Source organism: Lissotriton vulgaris, chromosome 10, assembly GCF_964263255.1.
Source record: "Lissotriton vulgaris chromosome 10, aLisVul1.2, whole genome shotgun sequence".
NCBI classification, from domain to species: Eukaryota; Metazoa; Chordata; class Amphibia; order Caudata; family Salamandridae; genus Lissotriton; species Lissotriton vulgaris.
In genome coordinates, this window is record NC_141698.1 from 89,397,476 (window position 1) to 89,413,829 (window position 16,354).

General features: G+C 43.8%; 1 protein-coding gene across 1 annotated transcript in view; it reads left to right on the top strand.

Moving 5' to 3' along the window:
* Positions 1 to 311: 311 nt before the first annotated feature.
* Positions 312 to 16,354, top strand: part of LOC147684724 (cytochrome P450 2K1-like) — a 60,797-nt gene continuing 44,754 nt past the window's right edge. The window contains exons 1-2 of the mRNA XM_086940566.1: positions 312 to 531; positions 15,862 to 16,024. Coding sequence (XP_086796692.1) covers positions 331 to 531; positions 15,862 to 16,024 — 364 coding nt within the window. The 5' untranslated portion in view covers positions 312 to 330. The remainder of the gene's footprint in view (positions 532 to 15,861; positions 16,025 to 16,354) is intronic.

Below are 16,354 nucleotides of genomic sequence, written 5' to 3' on the forward strand. Positions count from 1 at the left end.
TGGTCTGGTGAAGTCTTCCAGCCACAATGTGTGGTGTCAATTGCAAAAAACACAGTTGATGGGCAGAATGTAGAACAATGTCATACATTCACCCCAGTACAAGGATCTGGGCTTAAATCCATCCAATGTGTGGTGTCGCCAGCCTGCCAACACCATTCAGGCATTCAGTGCTGTTGGGTGCTTTCATGCTGAAATAGTTAAGTATGTGGTCTGTTAGGATTAGGGCGTTTCTAGGAGGATGGAATGTGCCTTTATATAAAGGCTGCCCAGGTAAGGTTACCACACTCAGCGGCTGGTCACGCACACAGTGGAGTCCTCTGTTTGCCAACCATGTCTGTCCTAAACTTTCTTCTACAAAGCATGAGCACCAGCTCTCTGCTGTGCTTAGTCACTTGTATAGTACTTTTATTTTATTTTTGGAATGACTCTAAAAAGTCAGTGCTCGGAATGCCCCCTGGACCCGCCCCGCTGCCTTTCATTGGTAACCTCAACCTGGTGGATCTCAAGAACATGCACAAATCGCTAATGGAGGTAAGCATCACGTGACCGTGGGTGGAAAAACAAAGTGCTTAAAATGTATTGTTTATCTTTACCTACATTTAATATTAGCGAAGTATATTTCTTCAGGCTACCACAACACAATGCTTTTAAACTTATTTGTGATTCTTTCATGTATGTTTAAATCTGTAGAGTACATCAGCTGCTTTATTCCAGTAGAGTCTACTTGCTGTCAACGTAAACATTGGAAATTAGTATTCTAGGCACATGAAGTAATAGTCTGCCACTCAGGTGTCTAACCCACTATTTAGTATAGAATCTCCATACATAGGAAATGTGTTCCTCGCCTGATTTTTTACGGCTAATATAAAGGTATAAAAGTAAAAATATACCCATTCAACATCTACATGGATTTCTTCAATATTCGGCATATTTGTTGTGGATTGTAATAATAGCTAGAGCAGTTTGCAGAAGAAGAATCTTTGTTTATCAGACATCACCTATTTGTTTAAATCCTGGTAAACATTAATATGCATGTTAGATACAATGTGATTTGGATCTCAGTGAGATCTTTTTTCTAAAGAATTCCATGAAGTAATCTAACTCACTTTTACCTTTACCATTTAGTGCACCTATACATATTGTTTTTAAGATAATCAGAGCTACTTATCGGCACGTCTACCTCTCCATGTCTGTTTGCATAATGAAGATCAAATTAGGAATATTGAACGCTTAAAATTAAAATATAAATACAAGAACATTATCAAGCTGTTGCCCTGGATGTCCCAAGTCCAGAAACACTGCAAAATTCTCCATAGAGGTTGTTGTCTTCATGAGTATTCTATTTCTCAGATCATTGAAAACTATCAAAATTACTGGTTATGGTTTGGGTCATAAGAATGGCATCAAAATGTTATGAGTCAGGATTTACTAAATTCTGCACCAACGAGGCAAATTATGCTGCATGTTATGCCATTAAATTCAAATTATTGGGCATGTTCTAAGACATTTTCATCAATTTAAGAAATATAATTCTTGACGTGAAATAGACTGACCATCACTATGTTGCTTAGTAGAGAACTTCATACACATTCAGCAAATTCTATCCAAAATTCTATTAAAAAACAATTAATGATGTTGTCTTGTGTGGAATCACAGCAGGAAAAGCATTAGATCAATATAGCAGCCAGAGGAAAATTACAAGTGTAAACATATATATCATATATACAAATGTGCAAAGTGAAATATCCTATTTATTACCCCCGTTGAGTATGGGGAGGGCCCATAACTCATAAGAGGTGAAGCCTCGAGTGAGATATGATGCCCCTCCTCTACCACGACAATGCTAATAAATAGATTATACCTTGCGCATCTGCATATATGGATTATGTAATGCTAGTTTTTAATGTGTACTTGTTTTAACAAAAGGTATTAACAAGAATCAGGATGCATGGGGTTAAATTTGTGCACTATGGTAATAGACTGAAGACTTCCGGTGACCATTAGGAGAGTTGTTTCCCTGAGAAAAATAATTGTTACATGCAATCTGCAAGGCAGTCAAAAGTGCTTTTCTCTCATCAATTTTGATAAACTGCGATAATGAACTCAAAATTGACCTTTCACTGTAGTTATAAATGTGTGATTGTACCTTTATGAGTACAGATGCTCTAAATAACATGTTATTAGGTCACATTTATTCTCACTTCCATGGCTTAAACAATGAAGTATTGAGTAGGAAGCACGCCTAGGTGCACACAGTTCTTTTTTTTTTTTTTGGTAATCCTCATATATCACAAATGGAACTCTTGATGGGACACTGGCTCCTCCATGCACTACTGGCCATTCTGCACCGACCCTTGTTAGTTTTGGCCTGATGCAAGTTGGTTTGCCCGTACCCTCAAGCAGCCACTACCTTCCCCTCCAAACTCCTTTTCGCCGATCTGTGTGCGCCCCTTGCTACTTAGGAGTACGGGGAACCAGCAGGGCTCCAGACAAATCATTGGAAAACCAATCATAGCGATTGCCATGCCACCAAGGCTGCCCAAACATTCGTCTCACTTCTGGGATCACATGCCACATCTGATTTACAAGTTAACATAATCTGCCTCAGGCAATTAGCAAAGGTAGGGGGGGTTGGATCTTTCCATGCCCTACAAATCTCGCGCCTTGCTAAGAGGATGATAAAGAATACGAATTTAGTGGGAAGGTCATTCACCTGATAATTCGTACCAAGCCCAAACATAACTGTAGACCTCGGAAGTGCTATAGGCATTGAGAGTACTTCTTCCAAAAATTCCTTTATCTTCCCCCAATAGTCCGCCAATTCAGGACAATCCGTAAACATATGAACATCGTCTGCCCTCAGAAGGCCACACCTTGGGCAATTGTAGTCAACATTTGAGAATTTTGCCAGTTTCTTCGGAGTTATATAGACCCTATACATGGTGTATTGTGCACACAGTTCTTGTATTAAAATGTGAATCTATTTCACTACTGGCAACCAAACTACCTTTTAAAATCTGTGGAGCTCAGTTTCAGGTTGGTCTTTCCTTACTCTACAAGGCAACAAGTCTTTACAGCATGACACAAGCACTGTTGTATTGCACATTACACATCTGTTACGTCACCTTATCACTATGAAGCTTTTTAGATCAAAACAGTAGACCTTTAAAAGATTTGTGAAACGTGAAGTTCTCGAAGAAACTGCTGCTTTGAGAACACAACCCTGTTTAAACATGAATTTGAAAGAATGGTAAAGTAAAGCAAACAACAGGTAATTTATTTTTCAACTCTGCTTAAATAACATTTTATCCTGAGAATCTCACCAGCTGACCCAATCCACTCTCCAGTGATAGCCTGACAGTGTCTTCCACTCCTAGAAACTTTGGGCTTCTTCACAGTTTCCATTAAAGTGCAATCCTACAGCACGCCTGAAAAAGGTTTTGTAGAAGACCTTATAAGGACATGAGGGATTATTGTCCGACTCGCCTGAAACCAACAAATAATATTGATCTTGTATGTCTAATTTCTCATAAATATGTACTTACACATGTGTCATTTTACACCAATGATATGCCTTCAATTGCATCACAACCTCCACACCAAACTGGTCACTTTGGTTCAGTGTTAATTCAACACCACATAGCTATAGTTTCTTATGAACAATGTATCTGTTCCACTGCTATATAAATACATCTTTGAATGCAAAAATAAAACAATGCATAACTAGATAAAATAGTCTCTTAAAGTAGAACATCTCCAAGGGCTAGACATCTAATTGCCTGCGTGTATTTAAAGTGATAGGTTTATCAGAGAACAAGTGTGTCCTAAAGCAGCTACAATATTTCAGGTGAGAGGACTGGAAGCATACTGGTGTGGTATTGCATTCCATAATTTGGGTGTCAGGTGTAAAATACAACATTCACCCAAGGAAAGCCACTGAAAATTGTTATAGGAATGAAGGGATGTCTCCCGTTTGATCCACCAAACTGATTGAGAATGAATGAATGAGTTTGTTTCAGAGGTAGCTCAGGTAGAGTTGAGTAGGCAGATCAACATAAAAGGTACATTTCCAAACAAAACCATGTCTTTAACTTTAAACCAAAGCATACAACTGGCTTTGAATATGTGGTCATGTCTCCCCAGATTGCCTCACCCCTGCCTTTTTAGCTACCTGAAGGTATTTGGACTTGTTTCTGAGTGATACCCAGTGTTTAATTTGAGTTGGTGGTTGCTAGTTGGGCACACATTTTTTCAGGACTATCATTTATTTTTCCTCATCAGACATTGACCAAGAGGAAAAGAGGGAGAAACAAACACAGAGGAAAGCAGGATTGAAGAAAGAGGGGAAAACCACAAAGGAAGAAAGCAGGAACATGCAAGAGAGAGATAAAAGGTGTCTGGTAGTGGATGAAAGAGGCAGGAGGTGGAGTCCAGACTACGTGGCCGTGGTATTCGGCTCACCGTCATTTAATAGCTTCTGCCACGGGCTTCTGAGCACAGCTTTGGCCCTCATTTGCTTTACAAATTAAGCACTGATGATGCCTGATTGGAATCGTCCTGGAATGAACCAGTGAGTCCAGCACTACCTTCCTAAAATTGGTAGGATCCAAATCACAAAAAAGACACAAATCTGCACCTCTATAGGTACTCTTTTGCACATTTGTAGATTTAAGACTTTAGGAAATTGACAAAACATCCCAGTAGTATGCCTATAAACTTGTGCCTGTTACAGGTCAAGCTTGCTCGTGTTCTTTTCTCCTTTTCACTTTGGAAGGGATTTACACCAGCTGAGGAGTAAATCTTCAACCATTTCCAGGGTGAGAAAGGGTCAGAGTGAAGTTTTGGATAGTCACAAACTAAGTTTTTGGAGGGTTTGTAATCTTTCAAGCGTTACAAAACCTGAACTGCCCTATACCCACCCCATTGAATGTAATTTACTGCTGCTTATTATAACACAATTTGGGCATACTATTATGCAGGAATAAATAGATTTGTGGTTACTAGATCACATTTTGTGAGTATCTAACAGCAGTGATAGATCCTGTACTATTATGAGCAAAAATGTTTGTGTGAATCAGACCACCATTCTATCTTTGTGTTCGAGAGTATCTGTGCATCTCAGACCCCCCTCCACCTCCCCCCAAATTTGTTCACTTCATTTTCTTTCAGTTGATGCCAAGAGGCATGAACAGGACAGTGTAGAATGTGCAATATTCATTTTTGTCACCTTTCCATGGAAGCAAAAATATGTGACCCCTCTGCTCTTTGTGACGACCTGTTTCGGGACCTAGGCGCTCTGTGGGAAGCCTGTGCACCTCTGCACTTGAGGATTTGACCAGCGCCTCGCCGGACCCGCTTCGCGGGTCCCGCAGCGCTTTGCTGACTTTGGGAGCTGCTGGCTGTTGAGGAAACCCTTGTGGGGAGCGCGGGGCAGGCGAGTGCGTCGGCGGGGCTGCGAGCATCGAGGCAGGGACTCCAGCATCCAGGAGTCCCTGCGCGCCCAATTGGTCACACCTGGGCTGCTCTCCCCGATGGCCACGCCCCCCCCGCCAACGGAGTAAAAGCGGATCCAGCACACCACCATCTGGGACCCCTCTGCTCTTTGTGACGACCTGTTTCGGGACCTAGGCGCTCTGTGGGAAGCCTGTGCACCTCTGCACTTGAGGATTTGACCAGCGCCTCGCCGGACCCGCTTCGCGGGTCCCGCAGCGCTTTACTGACTTTGGGAGCTGCTGGCCGTTGAGGAAACCCTTGTGGGGAGCGCGGGGCAGGCGAGTGCGTCGGCGGGGCTGCGAGCATCGAGGCAGGAACTCCAGCATCCAGGAGTCCCTGCGCGCCCAATTGGTCACACCTGGGCTGCTCTCCCCGCTGGCCACGCCCCCCCGCCTATCTGCCCACGTGGTGGTTGTGGCAGTGTATAAAGGTGATTAGAGCTACCGCTTCGCGGGAGCGCGCCGGGAGAGGCCGTCATAGGCCGGAGTAGGCTGGGCTGGGCCTACCCTCTTGTGTTGGTCATTTGAACTCTGGCCCAATTTGCTGATATTGCCCCTCACTGACTACCATTAAACATCCGCTGACATGCCGTCTCCGGCAAGGGAGGGTACCCCCATGAAGCAGGGTGGAGTTAAAAACAGGACCTTATAGAACTATTTTCCCCGGGCTGTGGGGGATGGGGACAAGGAGAGTACCTTAACCCGGCTAAGGGCAGAGCGGAGACGCTCTATAGAGAACCTGAAAAACAGACCCCTTGGAGAATATCCCACCACGCCTAGTGAAGAGTCAATCTCAATAGATGATGTCCCACTCCTGTTGAGGGATTGTACGAACACTCCACCAGTTCCACTCATGAGTCTAACCCCAGCCATTAGTCCAAGCCCTAGTAGGGTGACCATTGATCTAGTCTCTCAACCCCCCCCAGCTCCGAAAGCTAGGAAAGCTAAACCTAAGCCAGCCACCGTACAAGGAGTACATGGGCCCCCCCCTAACAAACGCAGGAGGAAGTCGAAGGGAACACAGAGCAAAAATAAACCCAAAATCCCTCATTCTGACTTTGGGAGGTCATCAAAACCCTCCACACCGACTGTGAGACTAGCAGATGAACTACACCCCAAACCTACTGTACAGGATGGCTTGGCCCCTGTTCTGATAAAAGACACAGGAAATAACATTGCTAATGTCCCCCTTTCTGTTGCCCCGCTTGGTAACCTGGAATTCCTGCTCAGGTCACTATTACTACCAATTAGTGAGAGTATCAAAAAGGTCGAGATTAGACTTACCATCCTGGAGGCTACATTAAGTGGCATGAAAATCTCGGCTGGCCATCAAGGAAGGTCACCGGAGCTCATTCCCACTCCACCGGCCCCCCATCAGCCCCTAAATAGTGTAACGAGCTCAGTCCCCCCACAGGCCACGAATGTCATGGCCCCTCCACAACCCCTGAGGACTAATCCTGTACCAACTAAGTCCCCTAATTCCAATAGGCCCATTCCCCCCGTAGTCCCTGTCCCCCTGGCGCAGCCCATAGACAGCACTACACCAACTCCTCTAATGAAGCTGCCCCCTAGACCACGTAGGCCTAATTTACCCCCTGAGACAAATGATTTCACTGTAGTTATGGCGGGCGTCCCCCCACTTGAAGTAGGTGAAATCGAGGATTTTTGTTCCCTAAAAAGCAGGGTAATTAAGTGGCTAAACACAAACCGACCCCTCCCGGTACACCTAAATAACGAAATCATAATGGTTAGAAGGGTGCCATGGGTGGGGAGAACATATAAATCCATAATAGGGGATTGCATATTGGTGAGCTTCAGGGATGCCGGTACTGTCTCTCACATATGTCAAGGAAAGAACAGATCTAGGGAATCCACCATTCAAACCCTTCATGTGTCTTTCTTCTTTCCCCCTATCCCTGCTCCTGTGCATCCGTTCCAAATCTATGATAACTGGGAGAGGGTTGGTCGGAGGGGGAGACATCACAAATTTAACCCCAGGCCACTATCTGGCCGCCCAGAGCCATCCTTTCACACTTTCAACCGGTTTAACTGTCTGAATGGCCTTGAGGGGGTGGATTGACAAATGGATAATGTCCCCCTGGCAGACGGGGAAAAAGGAGCTCTGGCAGAGGAGATGGAGGAGCAAAGTCCCCTGGCACAGCAAATTCCACCGAGTTGTGTCGGGAAGTCTGCGCTAGATGGACCCAGGGTTATAGATATTGAATGTATAGGAGGGGGACATGGGCTGGACACGCAAGAGTTAGAGCGGGAGATACAAACGAGGCCTCATGGGGGACTAGAGCAGAGTGGTGAGGCATTGAGATTGATCTCTTGGAATATAGCAGGTTTGGCAGGCTAATTTAACAACAAAGAGTGGCTTGATTACATTAGAAAATTCCATGTAATCTGCGTGCAGGAGACATGGGCCCCGGTGAATAACTATCACTTACAGGGGTATAAGTGTTTCTTTGTACCTGCGCAAAAATCCAGATCAGGGAGAGCCATGGGTGGTTTATCTATTTACATAGATTTAGACCTTCCGGGGAGTTGGTCTTCCCCAGATTGGCACTCCCATGGGATTCAGGCAGTTCGGTTCTTCGGGAAGGGGCTAAGATTTACTGTATTCAACATCTATAACAACGAGATAGCGGGAAACCATACCTCACTAGTAGCTGAACTGGATTATAGGTTGGGTCAGGAAATAACAGTCCCGAAAAAGGGGCAGTCATACGCGCTGCTAGTCATGGGAGACTTTAACTGCCACCTTTGTCCGGCACTGGCCCAAACAAACACAGACTGGTCCCAATGCCCCATGGAGAAGGGGCCGCATTTTTCCCATACGCCGACAGGGTCAGCTCTCAGTATGCTCCGGCTCAAGTATGATCTTGAGCATACTATTAACATGATAGGCACACAGAAGGATGGCACACTCCCACCCACATTCAAGGGCAGGGGATGCTCATCCGTCATAGACTATATTCTGGTCTCAAGATCCCTGCTAAATAAGATAACTGGTGTAGGGATAGAATGGAACAGTTTCAGCGACCATAACCCACTTGTTTTGGAGCTGATGTATAGGGCGGGTTCTAGAATTAGAGTACATCGCACAATCATGGAGAGGGTAACAGATCAAGGCAGGAGATTAAAATGGTCCAAAATAGACGGGGAAAAGTTTTATAAAGCCCTGGTGGACGCGGGCAAATCGGCCATTAATGACTGTTTAGACACAGAAGTCCACGGATCAAGGTTACTGGAAGCATTCGATCAGATTGCTAACCTGATCGATGGCCTACTTAAAACTAGTGCGCCCATAAGGAACCACGATAACCCCCGGTGGTTTGATAAAGAGTGCTCCAAAGCACTGAGGGAGTTGAAAAGCTGCCTTAAATCTAAACCAAGGGACCCTCAAAAAATTAAGGTGTGTAGGGAAAAATACAAAAAAGAGACCAAGAGGAGGAAACTCGCTTTGCAGGCAGAAGCATGGGCTGAACTAAGAGAAGCAGGGGAAAGAAAGGATCTAGCGGGTTTCTGGAGAATTATCAATAAACCGACCTTCCAGGAAAACGATACACCGGAGATAGGGTCTAACATCCTCCCAGAACAGTGGGTCACCCATTATAGGGGTCTATATAACCATGAGCCTGGTACTCTTGTAGAGCTACCTGTAACTCCAACTCAGGCTTCATCGGTTGTATTTACCATTAAGGAGATCACTGCTGGGATAGAGGGTCTGACTAAAAACAAAGCCCCGGGCCCTGACGGAATCCCCCCGACCTGTTTCTGAGCAGCATAGAACTATGGGCCCCTTTAATGACTAGGGTTATTAATACTGCAATCACCTGTGGTCTGCCACCGTCCTGGTCCAAAGCGATTATTGTACCGATTTTTAAGAAGGGTAATAGGGACGATCCCAAGTGCTATCGCCCTATCTCCCTGATTGATGTAGCGGCTAAACTCTTGGGTAGGGCGATCCTCAACAGACTGTCCCGACTGGACCGAAGAAAATAACATCTTCTCGGACACTCAATACGGATTCAGGACAGGGAGGTCCACTAGTGATCAATGCCTGAACTTGTATATGCTGACCGCCAAATATACCTTGGCCAGCGATGAATCAATCTACATGTGATTCATGGATTTGGCAGCGGCAATTGACCACGTCAACAGGGAAAAACTGTGGGACATGATGTCAAGTATGGGGATTGAGAGCGGTTTAATTAACATCTTAAGGGAACTGCATAGTGACACCTCGGCTAAGGTTCGATTTAACAGGGAGGGGGGATTGTCCGACTCTTTTCCCTGTATGAGTGGAGTCCGACAAGGCTGCATTCTCGCCCCTTTTTTGTTCTCCCTTTACATTAACAATTTGGAGCAGTTTTTGTTAGGTCTAAAGGCAGATTCTCCAAGGGTGGGGTCGCGTCATATTCCTGTCCTGCTTTACGCAGATGACGCGGTCCTGATTGCACGTACACCCAGGAGCTTGCAAATCTTGATTGACGGATTTGTTAAGTTCATGGGTGCCCTAGATCTTTCTGTTAACCTGGGTAAATCGTATGTGCTCCTGGCTGGTAAAAAAACTTCCTCTAAATTTACTTACACAATAGGCAGCCACATAGTAGAAGAGGTCAAAACGTTTCCTTATCTTGGTGTAACTTTTGACGGTGCCTTACAGTTTAATTCCCTGGTGGAGGAGCGTTGTAGTAAAATGATTGCCTCCAACGGGGCAATAGCTAGCTATGGCAGGAGGCTAGGCAGATGGAGCCCGGAACAGGTGATGAATTTGTACAGCTCCGTATCATGCTCCAAAGTAATCTATGGGGCAGAAGTATGGGGCTTTGCGAATACCACAAGAATCCAACGGGAAGAAAATAAATATCTGAAATCCATCCTGAGGGCACCACCAAGTACTGCTGGAATTGTAGCACACAGGGAACTAGGGAGGCCATACTTGGATGACTTGGTAAAACTCAGGCCAATTGTGGCCTGGTTAAAAATCTGGGTTAATCCTGATGCGTCTCTCAGCAGAGAAATCCTATTGGACTGTTTAGAGAGGGCTAAATGTATGCGTATTCCCTGGCTCAATTACGTAAAGAATACCCTAGAGGAACTAGGTTTTGGGAACCTCTTCACTAACCCGGCAACAATTGTAGCCCAGCACAAGACGCAAGTAGGGAAAACTTTCCTAGAGCGGAAAAGCCAACGCAGAGCTGAGGCCGAAGGGTTTAAAAAGACAGTGAGGGCCCACAACCTGGTGAAGAGCGTGGAGGGTATGGAGCCTTATTTGTACCTTATGCATAACGCACAGGATAGATTCCTGATGTGCCGTTTCAGACTGAACTTACTCCCATTTATTTTGGCATCACCAGCAGGTTTCACAACATCAATTGAGCAGAAGGGACCCTGCGGCTGCGACAACAGGTCTCCGCAGGATTCCCTTCACTTTGTTTTACTCTGTCCTTTTTTTACAATGCCCAGGCGTAGATTTCTTGTAAATGTTTTAAAAAAAGCCAAACAGGAACATGCCAGGGAGGCATTAGTCTTTTTACAAAAAGCATCGGACCCCTTAACTTTGTGTTGTATAATGAATTTTATTAAGGTAGCGGTCCGTTTAAGGCTAACCAGGGGAGATGAATGAAATGTTTTTGATTTTACATTTTTTAAATTGTTATATTTTTTCTGCCAGTGTTTCATGTTAACACTAATACTTTGTACAAGGATCTTGGAAATGTTTAATGACTTTTTATTCATGTAAATATGTGTGTGCTTTTATGGTGTTTTTTAATCACCGAATAAAGATTCTTTCAATAATTGAATAATTGAATTGATTGAGAATGAATGAATGAGTTTGTTTCAGAGGTAGCTCAGGTAGAGTTGAGTAGGCAGATCAACATAAAAGGTACATTTCTAAACAAAACCATGTCTTTAACTTTAAACCAAAGCATACAACTGGCTTTGAATATGTGGTCATGTCTCCCCAGATTGCCTCACCCCTGCCTTTTTAGCTACCTGAAGGTATTTGGACTTGTTTCTGAGTGATACCCAGTGTTTAATTTGAGTTGGTGGTTGCTAGTTGGGCACACATTTTTTCAGGACTATCATTTATTTTTCCTCATCAGACATTGACCAAGAGGAAAAGAGGGAGAAACAAACACAGAGGAAAGCAGGATTGAAGAAAGAGGGGAAAACCACAAAGGAAGAAAGCAGGAACATGCAAGAGAGAGATAAAAGGTGTCTGGTAGTGGATGAAAGAGGCAGGAGGTGGAGTCCAGACTACGCGGCCGTGGTATTCGGCTCACCGTCATTTAATAGCTTCTGCCACGGGCTTCTGAGCACAGCTTTGGCCCTCATTTGCTTTACAAATTAAGCACTGATGATGCCTGATTGGAATCGTCCTGGAATGAACCAGTGAGTCCGGCACTACCTTTCTAAAATTGGTAGGATTCAAATCACAAAAAAGACACAAATCTGCACCTCTATAGGTACTCTTTTGCACATGTGTAGATTTAAGACTTTAGGAAATTGACAAAACATCCCAGTAGTACGCCTATAAACTTGTGCCTGTTACAGGTCAAGCTTGCTCGTGTTCTTTTCACCTTTTCACTTTGGAAGGGATTTACACCAGCTGAGGAGTAAATCTTCAACCATTTCTAGGGTGAGAAAGGGTCAGAGTGAAGTGTTTAGATAGTCACAAACTAAGTTTTTGGAGGGTTTGTAATCTTTCAAGCGTTACAAAACTTGAACTGACCAATACGGATGTATGACGTTACAAAGCATACTTTTACAACGCATACCATTACACCGTATTTTTTACAATGCAACATCCATTATAGCACATTACATTACAATGCATGCCATTACAACAAATTTTTACAAACTACCTTTACAATGCATTCCATTACAACGCATACTACCTTTACAACACATACCATTAAAACGCATACCATTACATTGCATGTATGGTAAGTATTGGATAGTGTAGGGATAAAAAATACTATTCTAACTCCAGGGGGGTGCAACAGTAGGGTAAGTGTTGGATAGTGTAGGGGTAAAAAATTACTATTCTAACTCCAGGGTGTGCAACAATAGGGTAAGTGTTGGATAGTGTAGGGGTAAAAATACTATTCTAACTCCAGGGGGTGCAACAGTAGAGTAAGTGTTAGATAGTGTAGGGGTAAAAATTAATATTCTAACTCCAGGGGGTGCAACAGTAGGGTAAGTGTTGGATAGTGTAAGGGTACTATGCGTTGTAATGGTATGCGTTGTAATGGTATGCGTTGTAATGACTGCTTTGTAATGACATGCATTGTAGTGGTATGCGTTGTAGTGTCATGCGTTGTAATGGTTGCGTTGTATTGGCATGCGTTGCAATGGATGTTGCGTTGTAAAAGTTTTGTTGTAATGGTAGTGCGTTGTAAAAGTTGCGTTGTAAAGGTTGTTTCCCGCCCAATACCCACTTCATTGAATGGAATTTATTGCTGCTTATTATAACACAATTTGGGCATAATATTATGCAGGAATAAATAGATTTGTGGTTACTAGGTCAGTTTTTGTGAGTATCTAACATCAGTGATAGATCCTGTACTATTATGAGCAAAAATGTCTTTGTGAATCAGACCACCATTGTATCTTTGTGTTCAAGAGTATCTATGCATTTCAGATCCCCCTCTGTTCACTTCATTTTCTTTCAGTTGATGCCAAGAGGCATGAACAGGACAGTGTTGAATGAGCAATATTCATTTTTGTCACCTTTCCATGGAAGCAAAAATACGTGCTCGCTAGATTTTCCCTTGGAATCATCCAAAGTCGGAATTAAAAAAGATAAAGCACACCTTCTGTTTTGACCCAGACCCAACACATACATCTGACAACCTTATTTAACGTTAAGTTGATTTTCCACTAAGCCATCCACATGCACAAACACACACACACGACACCACACAATCATCACAAACTATGCAGCAGCCCAAGGAAGATTTATATTGCAAGCAGGGCATGTTCAGCTTGCAGTTGCCACTAGTCACGTTCCTAGCAAGGCACCACAAACCGCAAATCGCAAACCACAAGTCACTACAAACCACAAGCCTAGGTAGGTCATTCACAGGTGTCTTTAGAATATTCACATGAAGATGTTTTTGTTTCCATTTCTATAATTCTTTCTAGGATTGTGTGCTGGCTAGTAGATACAATGACCTGAATGGAGAAGACTTGTTTGATTTTTGTTTGTGTTAAATGATTTTCAACAGTAAAAATGGTGCTATTTTCAAGGCATGCTGCTCCCACATGCCGATGCGGCAGGGTTGTGGACCAAGGTCAAAAACGGACTCGATAATTCTCGCCTCGGTGCCTACTCTAACCAGGGAACACACTCGGCAACTCTGGGCATTAAGCTTGCCTCATCTGTACAACGGCCCCCCACAGACGCCGGGGATGCCTGGTCTCACCTTGGAGATACCCAGAAAGGGAACATCTCACAGGGAAAACCAGGACGGGTTCCCCAGCTGTCTTCAGCGCCAGGATACTCCATGGAGTCGCAGTGCGCTTTACAAGTACACTCACACCCACAAGTACACCCACATGCTTATTTACCCCATATCCCCTAACTCAGGGCCTCGTTGTGATGCTGGTTGGACCGACCGTCAGACGGCCAGCCTCACAAACCCTTTCCAACCGGGGAGGATCGGAAGTTTTCCCCTGCCGTATTACGATGCACCCTTACTACCCCGGCGGTCGCATCTACAAAATGTGTGAATTGTACACACATGTACGACATATGTGGGGATATGCCTTGTGCACCATGTACCCCGTTGCTGGAGTGTGGCGGACTGTGCACAGTTCAGTCAATGGGGATACATACTGCATGCATAAGGACTTGCCTGGATTCCCACAGGATTATAGTCATTGAGCCTCAGCTTCCCAGGTGTAGGGGGACCTGGAGGGAGAGATCCACGGCGAAGGATGCTGGAGAGAAGCGAATTTGGGTGAGTCTGCAACCCAATTCCTTTGTTTCTGATGACTCTAGGCAGGCAGTCGGTCCACCACAGTGAGGTCGTCAGAAACCCACATTGTAATCCAATCTGCAGTTGTAGATCCCTGTACTGCCCTATGGATGCTGTCTCGGGGGTCAGAGAAACTGCTGAAGTCAGCGGTCTCTCAGTGATCAGTTGGAATACATGCATGCATCGTAATCCATAGTTTGCTATGCAATTTACTTCTGCTTTAAATATAATAGGTCTGAATATGAAAAAAGAAAAATGTCAATGTACTACTGAGAATGTAATGTGACATGTTGATTTATTTCCACAATACATAATTGTACACATTGTTCAATAACACTCTGTTGAGAGGCTGCCTAATGCACATTAATTTCTGTTTTAATTTTTCCTTGTTCTATATATCCCCACGAGGTTTGCAGCTGATGTATTCCATTTATCGCTCTGGAAGACCAGTTACTCAAGTTCTTTGTGGGAATAAAACACCTGCTGTGCTGATGGTGGATATGTAGGCTAGGAAAGGGGCAGGTGCAGGAATGCCAAAGATCTCATGAATTTGTGGATGTTCACAAACTATGGGGCATATTATCAAGAACGGCGTTAAAAATTATCGCCGGTTTAGTGGCAGAAAACTGCCGCTAAAGCGGCGATAATGGGCTTTAAAAGTATGCCCTTGAGAATTCCAATAGAAGCCCATGTTCTGGTGTGAACATGGGCTTCTATTGGAATTCTCCAAGGCATATTGTCAAGCCCATTATCGCTGCTTTTGCGGCAGTTTCCTGCCACTAAACCAGCGATCATTTTAACGCCTCTCTTGATAATAAGCCCCCTAGAGTGCAAACTAATTCTTGTCCCTCACATTCCTCATCCATTGTGAGGGGTTCACTTCTGCGTTATTCAGCCGGAAAATGAATTTGTGTGTGATTTTTGACCTGGTAAAACCAGGTCAACCTTATATTCCCCATTTCGGAGTGAATATTTGGAATGCTGGATTTAGGTGTGAGGATATCATCTGGAATCCGAAAGATATCGTAATGGCCCGGAGAGTCGTCTTTGGTCTGCAAAGAACCTTTCATTTGAGAAATGACAGGATTTGCAATTAGGCATTTCACACCCCCTTGACCATCCAATTTGCAAGAGATTGCAAATTGTACTTTGAGAGTTGGAAAACATTTTTGACTTGCAAAGTACCATTTGTACAGTGTGACTGTGTTGTACAATAGCAAACGCTGGGATTTTGAGTCGCAGGCTTTCCAATCACAATACACCTACTTTTGAACATCTGGCCCTTAGTCACTGCTGTATATATATGACATTATTTCCTGCTTAAAACAGGTCTAACTAGAGCAGTTCTCATTCTCTTTATATTTTGATTCCAGCTCTCTGAGAAACATGGCAACGTCTTCACCGTACATTTTGGACCCAAGAAAATGGTGGTCCTGACTGGATATGAAACCATAAAGGATGCTCTAGTTAATCAGGCTGACGACTTTGGAGACAGAGCGGAAATACCAATATTCCAAAGAATAACTGGAGGGCATGGTAACTCAACAGCACTTGCTTACTTCAGAGACAAACTGCTCTTGACTTGTATTTCTATTTAATCTTTGTTTCCTCACACAAGCGGTGACTGTTTCATTTCCACATCTAGAGCAGTTCCTACAAGGATCATGGTGTATTCAGTGAAAGGTGATGAATAAATGTCTCTAGATACAAACTTTTAGGGGGATGTATTTGATTGAAAATATACCCTTTACATTACTTAGTACTTCTGATCCGTACACGACAGATTTTCAGGATATATTCACAAAACATCTAATTTCAAACTATAACTTTAAATGGAGTTAGCAGTGCCCTTGAAAAGCTGTTGTG